The sequence below is a fragment of the Mesoplodon bidens genome (assembly GCF_964165515.1).
Source record: "Mesoplodon bidens genome assembly, chromosome: 10".
Classification (NCBI taxonomy): domain Eukaryota; kingdom Metazoa; phylum Chordata; class Mammalia; order Artiodactyla; family Ziphiidae; genus Mesoplodon; species Mesoplodon bidens.
Genome location: NC_138172.1, coordinates 38,227,466 through 38,252,012, shown reverse-complemented (window position 1 = coordinate 38,252,012; position 24,547 = coordinate 38,227,466). Strand labels below are relative to the sequence as shown.

Sequence of the window (24,547 nt, the reverse complement as noted above, 5' to 3'; positions counted from 1 at the left end):
TGAACACCCTCTTGGGCCGGGGGCATGAGGGCAGATTCTGGTCTATCTAGAAGGCCTGGGTCTGGTCTATCCTTCTGAGGACCTGTCTGGACTCAGAGCAGCAAGGGAGAAGCTGGGGGCTCCAGAGAAGGCATGGGGTGCTGTTGAGGGATCCATTGACTGGGCCTGTACGTGTGTGAGAGTGAGCACATATGTATGAGCGTGTATGTGCATGTGAGAGCACGTGTGTGTATGCATGAGTGTGTAAGCATGTGTGCATGTGTGCAAAGGTCCCTGTGTGGGTCTGTGAGTGAATCTGGGGATGTGGCTACTAGGGCTCCTCTGGGGCCTCTCCCTGCCCAGCTGGGCTGGCCACCTTGCTGGTCTGAGTCTGGGAGGTGTCCCTCTGTTCTCACACTCTGGGCAATGCACCTCCCTATCCTTTCACCCAGATTCCAACCTCTTTTTTTTTTTTTTTTGTCACGCAGCATGTGGGATCTTAGTTCTCTGACCAGGGTTCGAACCCACGCCCCCCCTTCATTGGAAGCCTGGCATCTTAACCACTGGACCGCCAGGGAAGTCCCAGTGCTTTATTTTTGCAGAAGAGGGGTCTTCCCTGTTCCAAAATACGCCCACAGTGCACTGCAAGATTCTGGGGAGGGGGACTTTGGGTGCCTGGAGGAGCTGGGCAGTCACTGGTTGGACTGTTGCTTTCTGATAGGACTGTGAGGCGGGGTTTGGACACAAGCCGACAGGGAAGGGTTGGGGTGGGGAGAGGAGGAAGAGGAGAAAGAAAAAGAGGTGGGGGGAGCAGGAAGGGAGACTATGCTATGGTTGTCATTGTTATCAGGGCCCTGCATTTCTGGGGTCACTGGGAAGGATGTAGGAGGGGGAGACAAGACAACTCAAGCGAGTGGGAGTAGGGCACATCCTCCACCTCCACCCAGGCCAGTGGGGGCAGCTGGATCCCCTTTGCTGGACTAGGCTGGACAGGGCCACTAGGGCTTCTTAGGGAGGCCCTACTTCGCCACGTGGACTGAGGACAGGACATCTCCGCATGGCTCTCCATGGCCCATCTGCCACGGTGTTCCATGGGGGGGGCCTCTCTGTGCACCAGCGGCAGAGACCCTTGTGTGCTGTCCTCTTTCACTCCTCTTGTTCTTTGCCAGGACCTGTGAGTTCACTGCCTACCTTTTCCCGAAGTCTCTGGCTTAAGTACCTCTGAGTGCCAGAATCTTTTTCTTCACTCCCAGCCTGATTCCCTCTAAGCTCCTTTGCTGGCCCTTGGGGTCCAGAAGGATCCCCTTCTGTTCCCAGCCAGGCCCAGGGGCCCTGAGTCTGCCTTTATTTCCCAGGGGAACACCTTCCATACCTGACCACTCTTCCCAGGAGCAGCCAGCACCCCAGGGCAGGGCTGGGCCAGTGAGCCTTAACAAAGTCACCAGGAGTAGCAAGGGTGGCAGGGGACAGGGGTTTCAGCACCTAGGCCAGCGTTGGGTCTGCCTTGCTCTCCTGGTGGCCTGGCTGCTGCCCTATCCTGCCCCTGGGCCCCAGGGTCAGGGTGTGGGGCTTCCAAAGCCTTCTGTTTCCCCTTGGGAGCGCTGCCAGCTTCTGGAGAGAAACTGGAGAGATCTGAGGAGGGAGAATATCCCCGAGGAAGCCTCACATAAGCCCCTTTGAGGACTGATCTACCCCCTACATCTCAGGCCCCTTGCCCTAGTGGGTGGGAGGTGGTAGAGAGGCATCTAGCCCTGTCCCCACTGTTGAGTTGTCTTGGAGGGACAGAGAAGGTGGGGTGGGGGGCAGAGGCCTGCCCAGAGGGAGCGAGGAGGATGAGGAGAGGGCCTGAGCTCTTAGAACACGCCGGAGACCACCCTGCAGGCAGGGCCAGGGGAAAGGGCTGCTGGCTCTAATAGAGGTTTAGGGATCAGAGGAAAGGCAAGAACTAGAGGAGCCCAGGGGATGCTGGGGGGGAGCCCTGGAGAGCAGGGGTTTGGCTGGTCCTGGGCAGGGAGGGGGGCAAGCAGGGGCGTGAGGGCAGGGGGTGGGGTGGGGAGAGGAGGGTGCACTGGTTCTGAATATACTTGCCCTTCAGTTTGCTGATTGGCACTGGGACAGTCCACCAAGAGAGAAAGCGAGGAAAACAAAAACAACACAAACACAAAAACAAACGAAAAGGGGGAGGGGAAGGGGAGGGGCACAAACAATATTTTATTCAATGGCTGTTTGAATGAAAATATTGTGTCTCATCATCATACCGAAAGGAAACTTCTTGCAAAAAACGACATGAGAGAGAAAGAGAGAGCGAGAAAACTCAAAGGAGATGAGCCCCAGTCAGCCAGGCAGGTGGGGGGCGCCCGGTGGGGCCGGAGCCCCAGCCTCCCTCCCAGTGACCTCGGGCGGTGGGCAGGCGGGGCCACGGGCTCCAGAGGCCTCTGGGGGAGGCCCAGGGTGAGCAGGACATGCAGGGATGAGCCACAGGCAGAGGAGCGGGAGAGGGAGGGAAGGAAGGATGAAGGGCAAGAGACAGGGAGGGTGGGGGAGGCAGGGATGAAGGTGGGAGGAAGGGAGCAAAGGAGGGGAAGGGGTAGGAGAGAAGATGGAGAGAGGAGAGTGTGAGAGGAGAAGAGAGGGAGAGGGACTGAATGGGGAGTGGGAGGGAGGGGATGTGGGAGAGAGAAATGGAGGGAGTGAGCAGAGGAAGAGGGAGGGAGATAGAGAAGGTGCAGGTGCAGGGAGGGGAAAGGAGGAGGGAGGAGGGGGAGAGGGAGCGGGAGGGAAGGAGGAGGGGCAAAGGGAGAGAGTAAGGGGGCAGGAAGGCGATGGAGGCAGAGGGTGAGAGAGGAGGTGAGGAGGAAAATAAGGGAGGATGAGCGAGGGGGGACAGAAAAGGGGGCAGGGTGGGGAGAGACCCGGGGGTGGTGCCGCAGCGGGAGAGTGCTGCGCAGGGAGGAGGGGGCAGGAAGGATGAGAGGAGGGGGTGTCTTCCAAGAACTCAGCCCCCAGGCGTGTGTTGGGGAGGCAGGCTAAGGAGGGAAGACACGGAGGAGGAGAAACCAAAAACAGAACCTCAATGGAAACCATGAGAGAATGGTCTGGAACCAAATCTGAGAAAAGGCGAGCATGCAGAGTTCCACAGACTTTCCGATGGCTGGTGCCCCAGCCTGCCGGCGCCTGGGGGGTGGGCAGATTGGGCAGGAGGGGCCACCTGGCCACAAGCGGCTGGCTATGCTGCCTGGGGCCAGCCAGGGTGCGGGGCAGAGGCGGGGGTGCAGGGCGCAGGCAGGGGCCGGGCCACTTACACTTGACCTGCAGGATCTGGTCACTGAGGTTGGCTTGGAGGTAGAAGGTGCTGTAGGGCGGGAGCACTAGCCCTAGGCTGGGGAGGAGGGGATGGGAGGAGCACAGGTCACTGCTGGAGAGAGGCGGGCCCCATTGGCACCCTCCTCCCCACGGCTTTGGAGCTGGGTAGAGAGGCCCAGGCTGTGGCATCCCCTCCCCGACCACCAGGGACACCTCTCCCTGGTTAGCTGTGAGAGATTCGGGGCCTAGGGGCCTGGGCCCTCCACTTCCTGAACTCTCCTGGAGGCCTCAGAACTCGCAGCCCCAAAGCAAATCCCCATCCCACCCCTCGCCCCAGCGGCCTCCCCCAGCACACCACCTGCCCAGCCAGTCTCCTCCAGCTGGCCAGCAGCAGACTCACGGGGGCAGAATACTGTCAGTGAGCTAGGCTGTGGGGATGGGGGTGGGGGTGTTGCCATGAGAGCGGGGTCCATAGTCCCCGGAGACTCAGGCCATGTGAGAGCCAGCTAAAAGCAGGGCTGGCACTAACACAGTGAGGGGCAGTCGTGGGCTGGTGCTGCAGTGTGAAGGAGACCAGCTCTTGGGGCACGCAGAAGACAGTCAGTACACTCTCTGAGGCTGTGACAACTGCTGAGAGCAGGCCGGTGAACGTGCTGAGGATGACATCCTGCATGCACACATCCAGGGATACAATCCAAGGTGGGAGGGATGTAGAGAGGGTGGCGGGGAATGGGGAGGCATCAGATGCACTGTCATGTCTCCACTGTGCGCTCCCAGGAGATGCTGCTTGTTCATGAAGGGCCAGCGAGGGACCCTTGGGACTGAGCACCCAGGAGTGAGAAGTAAGCAGCCCTGGCTGCTGGGGCCCCACTGGGATTGTGGTCACAGCCGCTGAGAACTGGCACACGGGGGTGGGGGAGGGAGGGGCAGCAGGGCTCTGGGGCTGCCCTGCCCCTCCCTGCCTGCCCAGCCTGGCCCCACTCACCTGTAGTTGGTGCTCCTTATAGGCACCCAGGTGTAGTTCCGCATCACCTCGTCTATGTACCTCTGGGAGAAGAGGCTGGGTCAGGTGCTTGGGGTAGCAGGCAGAGGTGGAGTGGGGGGTAGGAGGGTGTCCACCCTGACCTTCTGTCCCCCTTCTGCCACTTTCTCACCTCATCCAAGGACTTGACCAGTGTTCTGATCTGTTTGTGGCCCTTGTTGCCATCGATCATGCTCCGACGGATCTGGAAGGGTCAGAGACGTGAAGGGTGGGGCCCCTACCCTTCTCTGCTCTGGATGCCCGCCCCCATCCCTCCTCTTCTTCTTCTCCTTACCTCCTCCTTGTTCTCATCCTCCAGCTCTGCATCCAGGAAGTCCAGGGTCACAGGCTCCCGGAAGTTGGTGGTCTAGGGGAGGCAGGGCAGGAAGTCAGGACTCCTTCTCTCACAGGGTTTACCCCCCATCTGCAGGCCACTCACCTGGCTCACCTGGGGCTTGAGGTTGGGGTGCAGCAACACGTAGCCATTCAGGTCAATGGCAAACACGTAGCCGTTGGCTCCAAGCTGGGGGTATAGATGGGGGGCTTAGGGCCTGGAGGGTTGGGCAGGGATTTCCTGGGCTCCAGAGCTCTTCCTCATCCTGCCTTCCACGCTGCTGGGGGGTGCCATCTGCCTTCCTGGGTGAGGGACCCCCACATGCCACTCGGCCCCAAACCTACCTCTCAAGCCAAGCCCAGCAGGCTGGTGCCCCTCATGCACTAGCCCTGGCCCATGCTGGCCAGCTCTGTGGGACCTTAATGTGATTTGGCCTTCTCAGCCCCTCCCCTGGGTTCTCATGGCGCTATTAGTCAGCGGAACCTCTCCACCTCCACTGGCCCCACAAGGCTGCTGTTGCCCTCCCCTCCCCTCCCCACTACGGCCTCTTCCTGGTCCCCATCTTGGTAGAGTGCAGGGGGACAAGTGTACCCTTGGACTACCTGGGGTGTCCCTTCCAAGTGTAAGGGAAAGAAAAGCAGGACTCTGGACTCACCCCTTACCTCTCTGAGGCAGTTTTCTCACTGCACATGGAGGTCAAAGACAAGGGGCCTTCATGTGGCTCAGGTTTAAGCATGCTGATACACATCTCCCAACCTTTTCATAACCAAGTCCCAAGCTCCCTTTGCCAGAGGCCCTGGGTCAGCCACACTGATCTGGCCCCTTCCCTGGCTTATGATTCTGTTTTTCACCTTCAGGCTTTTGCCCAGAGAGTTCCCTTTGCCTCCAAGGTACGCCTTCACCTCCTTTCTACCCAGGACACTCCTGCCTATGTGACAGACAAGGGGTCGACAAACTAGGGCCCATGGACCACATCTGGCCTGCTGCCGGTTACTGTACTGCTGTGAGCTAAGAATGGTTTTTACATTTTTAAATGATTGAAAAAGAGGGATTTCTATTTCATGACTTGTGAAAATTATTTGGAATCCAAATTTTAGTATCTACAAACAAAACTGTATTGGAACATAGCCATGCCATTTATGTTTTGTCTCTGGCTGTTTTCTCAATGCAGCAGAATTGAGTATGAGTATGAGTATTTAGGCTAGCAGAGACTAAAATATTTATAATCTGGCCCTTTACAGAAGTTTGCTGATCCCAGTTCTAGGCCCAAGATCACCTCCTCTGGAAGCCTTCCCTGACCACCTGAACTCGGAGAACTCCACAGAGGTGTGGGAATCCCCATCAGCCTCTGCTGAGCCTGGCTTGTGTCCACAGGAGAGGCAGAACAGGGAGATGGGCAGGTAGACACTCACCGTGTAGTTGGGAGTCAGCCTCTTGATGTCATTCAGAGCCACGTCAATGCCCATCACGCCCAGGATCAGCTGGTTCTGGGAGCAGAGGTAGGGGTTCTGCAACAGGCTCAATTCCATGGGGGGAGCCACCGTGCCCAACTGCCCATGCCCATGACCTCAAGCTGCTCTCAAGCTGCTGCCCCTGTCCAGTTTAGAGGCCTGCCTATCCCCGCTCCATCCCAGACCTGTTTTGGGCATGCCCAGCTCTCCCCAGGCATGACTAGCCCTTCCCCAGTGGGGAACCTCACCTTCTTTTCCCCAGGGCCATCCTGCGTCAGGTTGAAAACAGGGAGGGTCCCTGTCACCACCAACCCCAGCCCCTGAAGGGAGAGGAGGAGGATGGGTCAGACTCCTGTGGCCAGCCATGCCCCCACCCTGAGTGTTCAGAGCAGGGGTGCGGGGACAGGCCACCTCTCTTTCTCCTCTGTTTGGTTTACCACCATAAGGGGGCCCTCATGGGACCTGACCCTGTGGGCACATCCTGGGGGGAAGGTCACCGGCCCCACCCCTTCCTTGCCCCGAGGCCTTACCAGTGCGTCCTCGTACACGTTGGTCCATTGAACCTGCTTGGCCTCCTTGCCCGCCAACACCATGGGCCTGCCCAATACATCTAGATATTCCTGGGGAGGTGGTGGGGGCAGGGGTGGGGGGTCATGAGTCTGCCCCTCCCACTGTATCTTCCTGTCCTGCCTCCCCATGTGTCAATTAGCCACCAGGGGGCGCTCTCATCACACAGCAGCCCATGGTTCCCACGACCCCGCGAAGCAAAGACAAGGGGCTGGGAGGAGGGGCGCCCCCACAGTCTCACCTGCGTGTTGATGCGAATGGCACCGATGGAAGGGATCTCAAAATAGTAACCTGTGAGGGAAGGGGAGGCAGAGGTGGGCCTGGGTGCTGCTTGGGATCCATGGCACAGGAGGCCCTGTACCCTGGGGTGTGTCTGCAGCACTGACTGGTCTCTCAGGTTCCCTCTCTTTTTGATGTCATTTCCTCTGAACTCATGTCCCTTTAGTGCTCCCTGCCATTACCCTGTGAATGGGACCAATGACATGGAAGGGGCTGTGAGTGTAGGGGTGTAAGGAAGCAGAACTGGGATGAAAGGAGGAGCCTGAGGCCTGAAGTCCCTCATTCTAGGATGGCAGTGACATTCAGAGTCCACCTGGAGGCCAGGCCCAATTGCATGGAGAGTCAGATTGACCAGAAAACAGATGCAGGAGCAGACAAGCTAGGGACAGATGAACAATGGACAGTCAGATAGGCGGAAAGATGCTGAGTCAGATGGACAAGTTAGCCACATAGAGAGATGACCAGTCACATATAGAGAGACTGGATGAACAAGCAGCTAGAAAGCTGGACATATGAAGGACACGTGGACAACCAGCCCAATGGATTGGCAGGACACGGCAGGCAGGCCCTGTGGCAGTGACACCCAGACAAGGTACCTTTGTTGGTGCAGGCCATCCACTGCAGGGGTGTGACGTCGTAGTTGTGCTGCCCCACAGAGAAAGTGAACACGCGCACCTGTTTGGGGCTTGAGGTTACTGCCGTGGCCGCCAGAGGGCAGCCCTCCCCTGTACCGGGCCAGGTCAGGGCAGCCCCCACCTGGGCTGAGCCTCACCGTCCGGTTGGGCCAATTGTACTTCTCAAAGACGTCCTGTACGCGGTCCTCACCGCCATCCGTGAACATCATGATCATCTTATTGCAGTTGGCACGAGTGATGTTGGACTGGGCAGGAGTAGGTGTGGGGTCAGGCAGCTTTCAGCCCCTCCCCGGTCCCCGGGTGGGTCTCCTTCCCCAGAATGGACCTGGCCCTCTCGCTCCCCTACCCCACAGCAGACAGTGCTATCTGCCCAACCTGCCTGTTGGGTGCTAACAAGGCCATCTATCTTGATTTCCCTGGGGTGTCACCAAGCCTGGGCCCTTGCCTGTCTCTGGCCACCCACTCGCCCACCCAGGGGGCTCACATTCTGCAGCTGATCGAAGGCATACTCAAAGCCGGCCTTGTAGCCTGTGGTGCCCTTGGCCACCATGCCCTGCACAGCCTCCTTGAACACCTTCTTGTTACGCACGTTGGCCTGAACCAGGTGTGTGAAGCATGACACAGGCTGTGCCTTTTCGTTGAACTGCAGGGACAGTGAGGGTGGTGAGTGACCTCAGGCTGGCCCGGGCAGGCAGGGGTTGCATGGGGCAGGAGGGAGTGCCCGCCTACCGGCCTTGGCACTCACCGAGGCCACGTTCACATAGTCATCATCCGAGAGTGTGTCCAGCATCTCACAGACAGATGTCTTCATCAGCTTCAGGGTCAACCCGCTCACGCTGCCACTCCTGGGGGGTGGGTCACGGAGGCACCTGGTCGGCCTCAGGTGTTCTCCTGCTGCTCCCCCATGATGTTCCCCAGCAGCAGATTCTAGTCCCTAGCCCCGCCCCCACTCCACCCGCCAGCATCGCTCACTCACACATCCACGATGATGACCATGTCCTTGGGCGACGAGGCCCCCTGGATATACCTGCCCAGGAGAAGCCTCAGTTAGGGCCAGCCTCACTGAGACCCTGTGGGTTCTTCCTTCCTTCACCCACATACTGATTCAACATGTTTCTATTGAGCATCCATGGCATGGGTCAAACAGGGTTCTAGGCACTGAGGATACCACATTTAATAAAGCAGACAGTCCTTGCCCATGGCATGAGTGACCTGGTCCCCCAACGCGTGAACAACCCCAAGGAGGGGTGAGCAGGTGATCCAGAGAGGCTAGGAGGCCTGTTCCATGGCCTCAGTGGCTTGTCATTTCCCCTGGCCCGGGCTGAGGCGCCAAGGGCAGAGTCATAGCTGCGTATGGGATTGAACAGGTGGCAGAGGAGGAGCCCAGGGAGTACTGCGGGAGAGGCAGAGCAGAGGGTAGGGGTGTCTAGGGCTCAGATGGGTACAGCAGGGGCTGGCCAAACCCACAGAGGATACATCCACCCTCGGGAACCCCCACTAGCCCAATCCCTCAGTCCCGAGGGGGTGGAGTGCCAGGCAGTGGATGGGGGGCAGAGGCAGCTGGGAGGCCTGCCTGGGTGATGGGATCCATTTTCCAGTGGCAACGATGTGTGAAATGAAAATTGGATAGAGCTGGCCGCGCCCTGCTTGGAGGCCTGGTTATCGGGAGGGAGGGGAGCAGGCGGGAGAGCTGAGGGGGTGTCCCTGCCCAGCCCCTCCTTGCTTGCTCACCAGGGTCTCCTTCGGACATCATACAGGTCGATTTTCTTGGGGGCTCGCCATGGGGTGGCTGTGGGAGGAGAGGAGGTGACTGGGGACAGGCAGGGAAGGGCCTGGGGCTGGTAGCAGGCCTTGCAGCAGTGGCCAGGCCACCCCACAACCAGCAAGGTGACTGTCCCGCCCCATGCACCCCAGGATGAGGGGGCCGGCAGATGGAGGAGGGTGGGGTGCTGAGTGGACTGGGGAGATGGGCTAGCACTCACCTGGATAGTAGCGAGTGACTCCCGTGGCACTGCCGAAGACCTGCCACAGGAGTGTGGGGTCCTGCCTTCGGTTCTCGATGAACACATTCTCCAGGGCCTCCGTCCAGTTGAGCTCATTGAGGATGACGGTGGCTAGGGGGGAAGCAGGGGGCTGGGGTGGGAAGCGCTTCGGCTGTTCCCCCGCTGAAGCTCGTCACAGCGACACCCATGCATGTGCCTCTCACTTAGAAAGCCTCACCTGCTCTCTGCCTACCCAGGTCTCCCTCACTTCCCAGGGCTCAGCTGGGGCTGCACCAGCTCCTCCAGGAAGACATCCTTGTTCTCATCCCAAGAAACAGCTCAGCCTACCCTTCGGCCAGGCTCCACATGATCAGGCAGAGCAGCTGTGGCCTGTGGCCCCTGCAGAGGGGCCACCCAGGTGGCAGGGAGCTATGAGCTGGGATGCCCATCCAGCCTGCTGCTTGGAGCTTGTGGCTGGTCCCCTGGGAGCTCACCCACTCAGCATGCACTCTGGGCTGCAGCCACAAGAAAGCAATTAAGGGCTCGATGATGGTGCTGGAATTATTCAGCTATTAAGGTACCTGATAAGCTGGAAGCCACTCAGCTCCATGATTAATCAACTGGGGCCAGGAGCAGGCAGGGGTGGGGGCGGGGGCTCTCGGAGGGACGCGGGCTGTGCCATGATCCTGCTGCAACACTGGCACGTGCACTTCCACACACACACACACACACACACACACACACAGTCTGCATTTGTATACTGCATGAAGGTATACAACAGGTGTACCTACATCTAACCTCTGTGTTTCCAGCCAGATGTGTCATCCCCTCACCCTCAAACCTACCTGCCCAGCAGCCTCACTGCTGCCATAGGCACAGGGTCACACATGCTCATACCTACACACCACTCTGCCCTTACAGGAGAACACCAACGGGTCCTGCTTTCACAAACCCCCACCACAAGTTACCCCACCCTCCCCCTCCCTCAACCTCTGTGGCTCCACAGGTGTGACGCCCTGGCCAGACCTAGCCCCCCACACACAGAGCAAGGCTTCTCTCAGATGGATGGACTCCATCCATCCGCAACCCGGGCAGAGACTTGGGATGGCTTAAGCAGTATGCAGCACCCCCAACTCAGGACAGCCCTAAATCTGCCCAATGTGTGTGTGTGGCACATGTTCTCACATGTGCAGTGTACCTGTCTCTGCGTGTGGGACACTCAGAAAAAACAGCAGGAGTTGGATACCTGCTACTGCCAGGCCTCTGTATTGCACCCCCTCCCTTGGGGGCTACTTTTTCCTCCAACTTCTCCCACCTCCTTTCTTTCCGGGTGGACCCCTGACACCATCACCTCTCCCCGAAGATCCATTCCCCAAACGGGAACCAGAGCATGTCTTCCAAAGGCTCTGCTCTTCTTTTCAGAGAAGAAACCCTTAGAACAGATGAAGAGCTGTGATTTATTTTTTACTTTATTTTTTGGCTGTGCCGCCTGGCATGGGGGAGCTTAATTCCCCGACCAGGGATCGAACCCGTGCCCGCTGCGGTGGAAGCGCAGAGCCCTAACCACTGGACCGCCAGGGAATTCCCAGAGCTGTGATTTAAAGATACAAATGCTCCAGGCGCGGCCCACAGCCTAGGGGGTGACAATATATTCTGGGGCATTCTTCCCTCTGCTCTCTCTCTCCAGACTGGGGGGCCTCTGCTGTCTTGTCTGCTGCCTAGTCCTCCCCCTCTACTCTCACTCCCTTCTCTCTGGCCCTGCAGCTTCCCTTAACTGACCATAATGTGAAAACAAAACACATTTCTAGCATTGGCTGTGCCTATTGAACAGTATGTTATGGTCCTGTTCCTAATTTAGAAACTTAGTGAGTTGTACAATTTCTATCTTTCTCTTTAAGGAAAAAATAAAGTCAGGCTCTCAAACATTTCACACAGTACTATCTGCCCTGGGAGAGTCTGCCTGGCAGGTCCCACCCCTCACTGGACCTCAGTTTCCCCATCTGCACATGAGAGGCTTAGAGCAGACAGACCATTCTGGGAGCCCCTCTAGCTGCTGCTGGTAGAGGGGTGTCCCTGACTCAGGTCAAGGGCCGAGAGGAGACCTGGCTGGGCTGTCCCTGCAGGTAGCCATGACCACATGCACGCTCACGCATACACTGTGAGACACACTTGTGCACACACTACAGCCCCCCACCTGGAAAGGGCGTGCTCCTCAGCCCTGTGACCACACACACACACTCACGTGCCCACACCCTCAGATCACACCGAGCTTAGAAATGGGGACCATGCCCCCTCAGGCAGGCGATTACAGATTTAATTAAAAGTGACACAGTAAATAAAAAACATATAAAATGTAATTTGTGTGGGTAACGAGGGGTGACTGGGGAGGGCGGTGTGGCTCCTGTTTTAATTAGCGTGCCTGCCTGTGATAGTGCCCCTCGACTGGCTCGGGCAGGTGGCCTGTGGGTGGCCCTTGGAGGGTGTGGGGGGCATCCACCCTCACTCCTGCTTGAGGCTGCCCAGAAGGCCTGGCTGACCCTAAAGGTGGAGGGGCCTCCCTGAGAACCCTGGAGGATTCCCTGCTTTCTGAAGACCACGCAGAAGTTCTGGGACCTTTGCTTCAAGAACCTCCACCCAGTGGGCCTCTTGGATTCTGAGGCTACCCTGTAGGTGCCCATAGCATTGTGTCAGAACCAAGAGACTCCGGGGCCTTAAATCCTGCAGCTAGAGTTCCCCATTCAGTGTTTGACTCTTGGCCTCTTCTCCCTACACCTCCCAAGTTCTTCAGGAAGTTCATCCTCATGTCTGACTCAAATCCTTCTAGCTGTAGTTACCTGGTTTCCCCTTTGTGCAAAGCTATACTGTCCCTGGAGCTTGGCATCTCAACCACCCTCTACTCAATCCCCCTGACCTCCATCTCCACCTCCCCCTGCTCACCAAGGAGGAGGGAGGTGTTACAGGGTTGGTGTCTGTGAATGAGAAGTTGCTCCCTGTCCTGTGCCCATCTGATGTGGTAGGTCCTCAACCCTTCCTGCATGGGGCCAGGGAATGGGAGAAGGTAGGGAGGAGCTGCTCTGGGGGCAGGTGGGAACTTGGCCCAGCACGTGGGGGAAGAGTTGTGTGCATGCATTTGTGTGAGCCCGTGTATACACATGGGCAGGAGACCGTGCACGCATAGCGGTGAGAGGCTCGGTGTTTTGTGTCTTGATGAGTTAGCGTGAGCCTGTGCCTGAGAGTGGCTTGATGCCTGCGTGTGGGCGGGTCTGAGAGGTGAGCATGTGTGACCTTGGGTGTAGGGGGCTGAAGGTGGATGGGCACCTGGGACCTGGCAGTGCCCAGGCAGTGGGCCTTGACCCATGGTGGGCGGGGAGGGCTGCTCCCGATCACTCTGCACACTCACAGCCTTTGTAGATGTCCGTGGGGATCTGCACAGCCGTGTATGAATAGTTGACCTTGTTCTTGAAGTTTGAGTCCTCAACGAAGTCCAGCCGTAGGGTGCTGGCCTTGGACCCCTTTTCCACATCCTCACTCTCAGGGTCGTCCTGTGGAAAGGGACCCCCCAACCATGGCAGTGTCAGGGCCGGGAAATGGTGGAGTGGGGTTGGATAGAACTGCAGGCAGGGGTCCAGAATCTAGGAGATAGGGGCATCTCAGAATCAGAGACTACTGCAGAGACAGAGAGATGGAGAGACACAGGGACAGAGAGACATGGGGTATGGACCCCTTGCCTGGGAGGCCCGTGACACCCACCTGCCCCACCCACCATCCCCACATTTGCTAAACCCAAATTCCAGGGCCAAGACCAAACCAAGCCCTTCCTCACATCCTTGAAAACCAGTTATCAGCGAAGGAGGCAAATCTTGGAGCTAGAGAGAAGGAGTGGGCTGCAGACCCCCTGCTCATAAGGACTTGCTCTGTGTAATCACAGGGCAGCCTCAGCACCCCGTCACAGGAGCTTTGCAATGTACACCCCTCAACTTGGCCCCACCTTTGGCACCAAGTTCCTTTGGCACCAATGAGAGGGCCCTAGCCCTGTCTGGGGGAGGGGCACCACCCCCTGCAGCAGGGTGGCTCTAGGGGCTGAGCTGGAGAGCGGGGAGTCCGTGGGAGAGCTGGGCTCGGGTCGGGGCTAGCACTGAGACCTGGTAACATCCAGAAGGAGGGTCTGTGGTGCCTGCTAGCAGAAGGACTATAAAGGCCCCCGTTGACTTTCTAAAATGAGTTGCAGCCGTCTGACAGGTGCCAATTACAGCATCTCTCGGCCAGGCAGGCTGGGCATGCGCCGTGTGCCCCTGCCCACCACCACAGGCTGGCAGGAGTGGGTCTGCGACTATAGCGTTGATGCTGCAGCCAAGGTGGGGGGTGAGCAGGCACGGGTGCAGGTGTGCAAGGGGGAAGGGAAGATGGAGATAGAGAGTGAAGGGGAAGATGGAGAAAAGCCAAATGGGGAGGCAAGGAGAGATGGAGAGCCAGGCGAGGTAGGTGCAGAGCTGGGGGTCTTTGTGCCCTGGGAGGAGGGAGTATAAGCAGCTGAACCAGCCACATGTTCCCTCACTGCCCCTCAATGTCCCTGTGACCACCTTCAGCACCAGGCTCAGCTCATTTTCTCTCCCCAGTGGATCTCACGTGATGGCTGACCCCACTGCTCAATGGGTCCTGGGCACACCTCTCGTGTTCCTGCCGCCAGGCTGTCTGTCTGGGGAAAGGGTGATCGTGCCTCCCCACCCAGGGAGTGCTCTGGGTGCACCCTCAGGCCTGGGGAATGAATTACTGCCTGGATGGTGGGTGCAGCTGGCTGGAGGGCCTGCAGCAAACACCCTTTTCATCTCTTCAAGATTGGATTTTGTAACAGCAAAATCCAAGCCATCTACTGCCCTGCCATTGCCCCTCACCCAGTGTGCCACCCCTCTGCCCACCTCGGCACACCCTAGGAGGACCCTCAGAAGCTCCTGGATGCTGGGTAAAGCTGGGGCAGGCAGCTGCTGAGCATGGAGGCCAGAGCAGGGAGCTGGCCGCCTCTGAGGTGTGAGCCACTCACGTTCTGCTGGGAGGAGGGGCAAGTGCGGGAGAAGAAAGCCCCCGAAATGTCAGCGGCAGATGAAGGGCGCTGGAAAATTTAATCTTCCAACTTTCCCAACTAATGTGACATTTGGATTCTGTTCTGATAAGCTATCAGCTGGTGAACTTTTTCCTTCCTTCTTTCCCCCCTTACCCCCACCTTCTGGCTGGTAATTTAAGAGTAAATGGTCTAGAAAGATCTTTAACTGTACCTCTGGCAAAGATTAAAAAAACGAAACAACGTAACAGGCAGGAGAGTTGGGGAATGTGTAGGTGCTGATATTTATACCGGGGCTGGGAGGGCTGGGATTTTGGCCTAACTGACCCTGGCCCAGCCCCACCCGGGGTTAATCTCCCTCCCTGTGCTGTCCCTAGCCCCCCAGCAGATGTCCAAGGGGCTGGGGGCAGGGAGCCAGTGATTTAGAGCCAAGGGTTGGGGGCTGCTGGGAGCAGGGAGTCCAGGGAGGGGGCCGGGCACCAGACTGGCCAAGGAGACCCCTCAGTGTCACCCCGACGCCCAGGGGCTTTGTACGGTGGGCAACTGCAGTCTCCTGGTTTATATTTAATGCACTGATTGCTAAAATTACAGCCCGCTGCTGAGGGGGGTAAGGAATTAGATTCAGGGTCTAATTAAAGGTTTGTTCTTCATTTGAATTTCAGATTCCAGCTTTAATTTTAGCAACTTCTCTGGGAGCCACGGAGGCTCAGCCAAGGGGGAAGCACACCTGCTTTAGCCCACCCACCCCTCCTTCTCTGCGGCCCTGCCTGCCTGCCCGCCTGAAGGCTCACCAAGGCCAGCCTGGCACCACAGACCCTCTGCAGGAATCCCTTCCTGCCTGCCTACCTCTTGGTGCCACTGGATACCTCCTGCTCGCCCCAGGCAACCCCCCAGGCCAATAGGCTCAGGAGTGGGGGTCTAGCTGTTGGGTCTTCTGCACCAGCCAGCACAGGTGGGGCCCCAGAGACTGAGTTGTGACATCTCTGTTTACAGAGGAAATAACCAGGTTCAACTACTTTTGCCTCAAAAGCAGGCAGATGAATTTGGGCCTTGACAGGTTCACCAAAACAGTCTGTTCCATGTGCCCTGCACCCTCAGACACTCTTGTCTCCTCTGTAGACCCCCTCACACCCCAAATGGTCACACTTTCATGTGAGTCCTCTGGTGACGGGGACCTCTCTCTGTCACAGGGCCACCCAAGCAGACGTGAACCAGTCAGTGAGGCAGAAGAGCAGTGTAGCTCTGGGTTCTCCGGTCAGTCCCAGCACCACCACTTCCGGGGTGGTGACCCCTGATGAGTCAGAGCCCTCTCCTTCATCTGAAGAACAGGCACAGGGACTGGGCTGCCTCTACAGCTGGGGCGAGACTGACTTAGCCCAGGGCCAACACTGATCATGGGGCCAGGCTGTGGGGTGGTCAGCACACAGAAGCCACTTTCCCCTCACCACAGGGAAGGGTACCTGCACTCACCTGAAACACACCTGCATCCCGGCCCCGCCTGCCTACCTCCAGGAAGCCCTCCCCACCTGCTCCCTCTCTCCCCTACTCTCGCAGCACTCAGCATTCCTCTGTCCGCCCGATGCTGGCACCTGAACTGACCTAGGGGAGGAGGTCCAAGAGCCTCACCACCCTGCCCAGGGATGGGGCTGGGCCCGCCCCACACTGTACAGTGAAGCTGTGCCCCTTGGTGCCACAGAGACACAGCCCTGGAGGGGTCAGGGCCTCTAGGGAATTGTGGGAGGTGTAGGGTGGGGACCTGTGCAGCCATAACTCTGCAAGGCCAAGCTCAGAATGCTGAAGAGTGCCGAATCCTAACACTCATTTTACAGCTGAGGCCATGTGGTCCCAGAGAGGGGGGTGTGGCTCTGGCAGCTCCCCATCCCTGCCAGCATGGGCGGGGGCACTTACCAGCTCAGCGTCGGCCTTGGCATCATAGTACACGATGTCTTCCTCCTGGTGGGGAAGAGATGCCTCATCACTCATGGTCTCCTGAGGTGCGGCCACGACCCACAGCTCTAAGGCCTGGAATTGCCCCCTCAGATTCCTCTGGGGCAGAGACCGCCTCCTTACCCATCCAGAGCTGCCATCCAGGGAGGGCTGGATGAGTCAGGCTGGATGCCCCACCCACACCCCAGCCAGACCGTCCTCAGGAGTTCTCACAGGCACCAGGAGGATGTGGTACCCCGGGTCGGTACCCCCGGGGCTCCCTGACTCTAGGATCAGGGTCTCTGCACTGCAGCCCTGCTGGGAGGTAGGGTTAGAGCCAGCCTATCTGCAGAGACTCTGGCTGAGGCAGTACCAAGGGGGAATTGAGGAAGATGGAAGAATAGAGCCGAGTCTGGGAAAGAGTGAAATAATGACTCGACACCGCATCTTCCAATTTCTTCTATTAAAAAGCCTGCTCATTACAAGCATGTACTTATTAATTATCTGTGATTTGTTGTGAAATGCAAGGGGGTTTACACAACAGGAGCGGGAGAAAACAAAGCCCGGTCCCCGTGCCTGCCTCCCAGCCCTTGCCTGCTTTTGCTAGCACCGCGTGTCCTGGCCTCGCCCGCCTGCCCGCCGCCTGGGTTCTCAGCCATCTGCACATCATAATCACCGGCCACCCCAGGGACCCGTAACACAAATGGGCTAATTTCATGTTTAATGATCTTTAATCATAACTGAGCATGGCTGACAGAGGCTGCCAGAAGGTAAATCTGGTGCCATCAGGTGCCACCCGCTCAGGAGGGGCCACCCCACCCCTGCCTTGATAGGCCCTAAGGCCAGGACACAAGATAGGGCCACTGTCCGAGTCACCCTCCCCTGGTGCTCCTCAGCCCTGTTTTGTACAGCAAAAACGTGCAGCATGGCCCTGGCAGTCCCTTGTTCACTGGGAGCCTGTTTCTTTGTGGTCTGCAAATGGGGGTGATGACCAAGTGTGCTCCCAAGGGTCTGGCTGTAAAACAGCAAGCACAGAGCCAGCACTTACTCCATGGTGGGCCAACCCTTGCCTGGGCCTGGCTGGGCCCCATGTGCTGTGTGACCGCAGGGCTGCACTGTTCCCTCTCTGAGCTCAGGCTCCTCATGGAGGGAGGGACTTAGCCTTGGTGACTGTCCAGGTGCTGGGTCTGAGGCCACGGTTTGAGGTGGTTGGTACCGGGGCTAGTTGTGGGGAACAGTCATGGGTTCTCTCCCACCAGAGGTCTGGGGGGTGCAGGCCACTGGCTGGACCTATAGGTATAGTCCAAGCATTCTGGAACATTGACTACAGGCCTGGCGCCATGCCTGGGCAAGACCACACCTCCTGATGACTGAAAGACCAAAGTTTCAGTCCTGTGATAGGCCTCACACGCACTGCGGTACAGGGTTCTCCCAACAGCCCTATGACCCCGTTATACAGATGAGGAAGCTAAGGCAGGGATAAAAAAGGCGTTGCACCCTGGCTCCATTCTGCCTTCTCAACTCATCTCCAACCCCTCCCACACCTGCCCAACCACCCGTCCAGAGAGACTGGAGCTCAGGTGGGCCTGGGGTGGGGGTGAGGGCCGGGGCCCAGGCTCCAGGGTGCTCAGCCTTTCCCTGGGCCCAGCTCTGACCCAAGCGCGTAATGAAAGCTGACATTACATCAAACACAATGAGGAGTTTCAGTTGATGAAGAGCATTCCTGAACACACAAACCTATTAAACCGAGGGGAAGAAATATCAATTCAACACAGTCACTGGCGAAAAGAAAATGTGATTTGTTATCTAAAAGGGGGTTATAAACACGGCTCTGATGCTCTTTCCCTCTGTAATGAAAATAGGCAGGCACGGTGGGAGGACTGCAGATTAGAACATGGGGCTTCACTCACCAACTTTTTAGGCAAACCTTCTGCAAGGGCGGGAAAGGGCATGGGTGATGGGTAGGGGTCAGTGGCTCTAGGCCTCCAGAGTGACCTTCACAGTGACCCTCCTCTGGGCTCTCCTCACAGACCATGCCTGGGTCCTGCCTGACCTGGGCTGTCCCTGGGACACCTGGCATTCACTGGGCCACCCCTCCAGGTACTCCAATGGCTCCCTTTGTCTCTTTGTCCTGCTGTTTCATGGACTCAGTGGAGGATGAGATGTTGGTGGCATCAGTGACACAGGGGGAATGTATCACACAGAAGGATTCTAGCCCCCCCTTCAGACTGCAGGTGAGGCTCAGGAATCTGTATGCAGTCTTGGTGCCCCAGGGGCTTGGATACACGTGGGCAGGACTCCTCCCTACCTCTCCCATCTTGAGAGGGCCCATGTCCCTTCCTTGGTAAGAGAGTGGCATTAGCTATGGATGGTGGTGGGCAAGGTCACACGTGTAAAAATACATTGTAAACCCAGCTGTGGTCGCTATGTTTGATATGATGTGGAGCTGGGGACGGGGCAGGATGGGACCATTAGGGTCTGGTAGGAGGGTCGCTGGAAAGGCCTCTGGTCTGCTTTGGGCTGCAGGTGCCCCAGTGTCCACCACTAGTGCCCTGTCTCTGGGACACAACAAGGAGGCGGTACCACCTAGCGATTATGTGCAGGGGACTTGGCAAAGGGTCCTGGCCTCAAATCCTGACCTGAACATGTGAGCTCTGGGATCCTGAGCAGTGAGTGAAGACTGAGGCTGAAGCCTCACAAGTCCCTGTGGCCCCATGAGGACTCTTGGAGGTCACCTCCATCTCACCGATGAGGCAAGGGTGCCTGTTAAACCCTTCAGCCTCAGTAAGGCTTTACCTCAGGGTTTTGATTTTCCACTTGTAAAATCAGAATGATGATGCTAGGAGGACAGGGAGTGAGGCCTCTCCAGGGGTTCGGGCCAACCCAACCCATGAGTGGCCCCCTTAAGCTTGTAACTTCACAGGCCCGGGAGGGGTCTGAATGTGGAAGAAACCCTCTGGTTGGGGTGAAACGTGTGTCCTTAATGTCCAGGGTACAAACCTCTGACACCCCCTCCATTACATGGTATTTTAGGGGCCATTTTGCACAAACTGGGCAGGGAGTGGGGGGAATCACCCCCTCTGAACTCACACACATGCCTCCCCACAAAGTGGATTTCTGTGCCTACACAACACATGAGGAGTGGGGCTAGGGGGCCCACACGGCCCTTGTATAGATGACATACACACTCCTTAGCTGGAGCTGAGCCCAAGAGAGAGCATGAGGGATGCTGGCAGGTGGGCAGCAGGGTGAGGAAGTGAGAGTGGGGTAAGCATGGGGAATAGCAGTTGGCATCTACGTTTGGTGCCATGGAAGGCGGCTGCTGTGGCTTGGTCAGACCTGACTGCTGCTTGCTCACCAGGTCCCTGTGCAGGACCCAGGCAGCTACCCGGCTGCACCAGTGAGGACGCTTGGCCTTCCTGCCCTGGCTCACTGCCAGCTCAGCTCAGCCAAGAGGACTGTTTTCTGAGAGAGCCGTCTGTCGCCGGCTTGGCAGAGAGGCAGGCAGCAGGCCCTGTGGCTGGGGTAGACCTCAGGCCGGGGAGCCAACTGTCCTGTCCAGCCGGCTCCTTGGCCTGGCCCAGCCTTCGCAGCCTTCTCTTTAGGTTCCCAGACAGAGCTACGTCTCCCGTTAGACTCCTAGGGTAGGGCTTTGTCTCCTGCAGGCCCTAGGGCTGGCACTGAGGCCCTGGAACCGATGGCCTCTCCTGCCTCCCCGACCCATGCCCTGGCCCAGTTCCTCCTTGGTGGCCGTCTAGATAGCAGATAATGCTGGCACAATGAGGTGCTGGCACCAGGCACAGTGTCCGGCAGGCGGGCCATCTTCATCCACCCGAAGTGTTATGGGCACCAAAGCACCTGCTGCCTGTCTATAGCGGCCATGGGAGGTGCTGCTTGCTAACAAGGGCCGTGGTGTCCAAGGGCTGCAGCCAGGGCTGTGGCTACAGGTTCCCTACCCTTGCCATGGCAAGGAGTGTGGGGTCATGACCTGGGACTAGGGAGAGGAGCATGGCTTCACATCCAGATATTCTTCCTTCACTCTCGTCTCTCTTGACCTTGCAGACTCCAGGATCCCCCAAGTCCCTGGGCTGGTGTCAATGGTGTGATTGTGTGATTGTGTGATTGTGTGTGTGTGTGTGTTTGTACACCATTGCCCGTTTCTCAGAGGTCTGCATGCAAACCTGCTGTGTGCTATTGACACAGGCAGGGCCACACCCTACTGACCATGTAGTCGATTCCAATCTGGCCCATGGGTCAAGGGTTTCCTCTGTGCCCAGAACTGCTGACTGCCATCCTCCCCACCTCAGAGGTAAGCAGACTGAGGCTCTGGTCACTCTGTCCACAAGGCACCTGGCTGGGCACATGGACAGGTGATGGGCAGCACTGAGTCCGGCTCAACTGCTTCTGGCCAAGAGGAGCCAGATGGGGCAGACAGATGAGCCCACTGGGCCACCGGCCTGGGGAGCCTGCACAGGGAACCATCTGTGATGGGGGCACCAAAGGCGGGTGCTGTGGGCAGTGGGGGCTAATCCTAGAGCTGTGGCCAGAAAGAGGAGCTCTAGGGAGTTAACTGGAATGGGAGGTGTTGACCTTCTGAAGGAGGTAAGGGTATTCCTAAGAAGGCCTGGCTTGTGTAAAGGGCCTGAGTTTGCCACTGGGTGTGCTCCTGAATGCTGGGAAGGAACATGACTCCTTATCTGTCACCTCCTGAACGTTGTTGGGAAGGACGTAGTTTCAAGGGTGGGTGGTATGCCCTCAAGGGACAAAACACCATCCTTTCTGCAGCCTGAAGTCCCCATATCCCCCCTGGCATGGACAGTCTGCACCCTGGCAGCTCTCCCTGGCAGCCCAGGCAGGGCTGGCTGGCAAGTCAGCTAATGGGCCCATCATTAGCACTGATGCCTTTTAGCCCGGCAGCTGGGCAGCTCAGCGCTCCTGGGGAAGAGAAGGGCCCTGGCCTTGCAGCTGGAAAGGAGGGGGGCGCCTACAGCTCTACCCTGCCCAAGATACCTGTGGAACAGACAAACAGGTAGACTAATGGACTGGTGGGGGTGGGCAACGAGCATCAGACAAACAAGGCTGGGCCCAGCTGGCCCTGTGGTCACACCCATAGCTGGGGGCATCTCAGGTCAAGCCAGGGGGATGGGGCCAGCAGAGCCCTCTCCTGCCTTAGGACAGAAGCACCCAGAGCCTATGGGCTGGTGTGGCCAGAGATGCACCCATACCATCACCAACTTGCACCTACATGGCCTGATGTGTGGACCGACCCTTCACATCACACCTGAGCTGACAGATAGCTGGTCATTTGCCAAATGGGGAAACTGAAGCCCAGAGAGGGGTGAGCCCTTGCTGGGTCCCGCAGGGACTGTGACCCAGTGTGCAGGGAGTGGGTCCTCAAGTAGCACCATCTCAGCATCTCCTGGACACCCTGAGACCTGGGCCTTCCTTCCCAGTAGGCCCCCGTGGTGCCCACTCTGGCCTGCGATAAGCCGTTTCTGTCTTGGAGTAGCTGAAAATCAGGGGTCAGGGGTCCAGTAGGATGATCCTTGGAAATCTTGGGTTTTCTGCAGAGTCAGGAGGAAAAAACAGGTTTGGGGCCGAGGCAGCCTCTTTGTCTTCCTGTTTGGGGCCTACACTGGGAGGGAGAGAAAGCCAGGCCGAGGGCTTTCATTCCCTTATTTCCTGATTCCTTCATTCCCTCTCCTGTGCTTGCTCTTCGCATCTGTCCTGGGTGGGGAGGGGAGGAAGCAGATACGTCAGAAACAAAAGAAGGGACAGAGCAGGAGCCAAGGGTTCTGGATTCCCAGAAGGTGGAGGGGCTGATGGGCTGGGGAGCAGGAGCAGCCTCACTGGGAAGAGGCAAGACAAGCTGGGCTTCAAAAGGAGGAACGGGGGCTTCCCCGGTGGCGCAGTGGTTGAGTCCGCCTGCCAATGCAGGGGACACGGGTTCGTGCCCCGGGACGGGAAGATCCCACATGCCGCGGAGTGGCTGGGCCTGTGAGCCATGGTCGCTGAGCCTGCGCGTCTGGAGCCTGTGCTCCGCAATGGGAGGGGCCGCAACAGTGAGAGGCCCACGTAAAAAATAAAAAAAAAAAGGAGGAACGGAGGGCATTCTGGGTGGAGAGATCAAGAATGGGCCTGGAGTGAGGTGTTCAGTGTGGCTGGAGCACAGGAGGAGGGGAGGGAGGAGGCAGGTTGACGAGAGAGGCAGGGACAGCCAGATCCTGTGGCCTTAAGCGCAGGCTCAGGCTGGGCATTGCGCTGGGCATTGCAGGGAGTCGCCAGGGTGAGGTTATTTGCAGGTGGGGGCACATCCAAGTGGCCAGGGAGTGCAAATGGAGGCTGCTGTGTGTATTTCTGATCAAGAGGCTGAGGAGGCACGGTGGCCCAGGGATGGGTTTGTAGTGCTGGAATGGGGAGCGAGAAAAAGCCCAGCCCCCAGCTCCCAGGGAGGGAGGATCGGTCCAGGGAGTCATTAGTTCATTAATGTGTTCACTGTAAACAAACATCTGTTACCCACAACCCCATGTGAGCTCCCTGAGGGCAGCACACAGCACACACCAGGCAGCAAAGGAAGAGTGCTATGGTGTGCGCTCAGGGTGGCCTGGGGGGATGGGGACTGGGGAGAAGGAACAGGTTTAGGGGGCCTGCATCATAGGCATGCACCCCCTGGCACCTGACGGCACAGCTGTGAGACTCTGCCCCCAACAGGTGACCTCAGGTAGGTCTAACCACTCTGTGCCTCAGGGTTCTCATCAGTTAAGTAGGGATGATATCCCTCCCGCCTTCTAGAGGTGCCAGGCTCAGAGCTGGAGTGAGTCAAGGCCTCCCCCCTCCCCCTTATTGGTCCCTGGGTCCCAGGGGGCAGCTCTTGGTGCCTCTCCCTGCATTTAGCACAGAGACCACCGGGAGGCGTGGCCCACATGCCTGAGTGGCTGTGGAGGACACAGCGAGCCCTGCCAACTGGTCTGGTCCCCGAGGGTTCTGTCATCCTTGGCATCGGGGGTTCCCTGAGTCTGGGAGGAACGCTGCCTCAGTCTCTCTTCTGGTTTACTGTTATCCTTTGACAGGAAAGGTGCAGGTGTGTCCAGTCTTGCCCAAATCAAACACAAGCTGCCTGAATATGTGAGCCACCTGGGTGTGAGGCTGGGGGTCAATCAGGCCTTCCTTCCCTCCCCCACATTCTGGGTCCTTCTGTCCTCAAAAAGAGTCCTGCTCCCAGCTTCTCACACCTCCACTTGCTCCGCGCCTGAGCCCCTTCTGAGCTTTGCTGGCGGAAGGAGAGGATTTAGTGGCTGTGACAGCCTGGTCCCCGATCCCAGCCTGGCAGCCTTCTGGAAGACAGGGTGCTGCTCGGGGAAGTCTGGGAAGGGGATAGGGTCCCTTTCCCCCAGCATCTCTTCCAGGTCAGTGTATTAAAGTCTGGGAAGTCCTGGAGTCAAGAGGCCTCTCTGCCCCAGGGGCTGTCCAAGGAGTCTGTGCACCTCCTTAACCACCAAGGGGACGCCAACTTTGGGGAGCATCACTTCAGAGCAGCCTATCTGCTCATGGGGGACTCTATAGCTCCTCTGGGAGCTGGGAGTGGAATGAGAGGTTCATATCTGCACCCTGTGTCCCAGCACCAAGGGGAGCCTCAAATGTTTGCTGAACATCGGGCAAAGGTTCCCGGCTCCACCCCACAGAGCCCTTGGTGCCCTTCCAGTGGGTCTGGGCAGCCTCCCTCTCCCTCCTCCCCTGCATGCACATCCACCCTTGCTGCGGGTGGGCAGGTCCTAGGGGCTGGGGAGGGCACTGCAGTTCTTACCTTGATGTTGTCCTGCCAGCGGTGGGCTCTCTGGAAGTTCTCTGCAGCATCAGCCAATCTCTGAGGGACAGAGCACAGGGAGGTCAGAGAGTGAGGAAGGTCTGTGCCCAGCCCAAAGCCTTCTCCATCCCCAGCAGTCCCTGGGGCCAGAGTGGCTCAGGGACTCCCTGGACAGCGTGCCAGACTCTCAAAGATTCCTTGATCCCAAAC

At 58.0% G+C, this 24,547-nt stretch overlaps 1 protein-coding gene across 3 annotated transcripts in view; it reads right to left on the bottom strand.

Annotated features, from left to right (window-relative positions):
* The window catches only part of CACNA2D2 (calcium voltage-gated channel auxiliary subunit alpha2delta 2), a gene marked incomplete at its 5' end in the record, with an annotated part of 137,123 nt that overhangs the window by 7,308 nt on the left and 105,268 nt on the right, over window positions 1-24,547 (bottom strand). For all 3 annotated transcript variants that reach the window (XM_081246183.1, XM_081246184.1, XM_081246185.1), the window contains 19 exons: window positions 3,282-3,358; window positions 4,268-4,329; window positions 4,437-4,508; window positions 4,599-4,670; window positions 4,752-4,826; window positions 6,050-6,124; window positions 6,337-6,408; window positions 6,619-6,708; window positions 6,897-6,946; window positions 7,531-7,609; window positions 7,707-7,814; window positions 8,054-8,212; window positions 8,315-8,414; window positions 8,546-8,596; window positions 9,301-9,358; window positions 9,552-9,683; window positions 12,952-13,093; window positions 16,516-16,560; window positions 24,338-24,397. In XM_081246183.1, coding sequence (XP_081102309.1) covers window positions 3,282-3,358; window positions 4,268-4,329; window positions 4,437-4,508; window positions 4,599-4,670; window positions 4,752-4,826; window positions 6,050-6,124; window positions 6,337-6,408; window positions 6,619-6,708; window positions 6,897-6,946; window positions 7,531-7,609; window positions 7,707-7,814; window positions 8,054-8,212; window positions 8,315-8,414; window positions 8,546-8,596; window positions 9,301-9,358; window positions 9,552-9,683; window positions 12,952-13,093; window positions 16,516-16,560; window positions 24,338-24,397 — 1,579 coding nt within the window. The remainder of the gene's footprint in view (window positions 1-3,281; window positions 3,359-4,267; window positions 4,330-4,436; window positions 4,509-4,598; window positions 4,671-4,751; window positions 4,827-6,049; window positions 6,125-6,336; window positions 6,409-6,618; window positions 6,709-6,896; window positions 6,947-7,530; window positions 7,610-7,706; window positions 7,815-8,053; window positions 8,213-8,314; window positions 8,415-8,545; window positions 8,597-9,300; window positions 9,359-9,551; window positions 9,684-12,951; window positions 13,094-16,515; window positions 16,561-24,337; window positions 24,398-24,547) is intronic.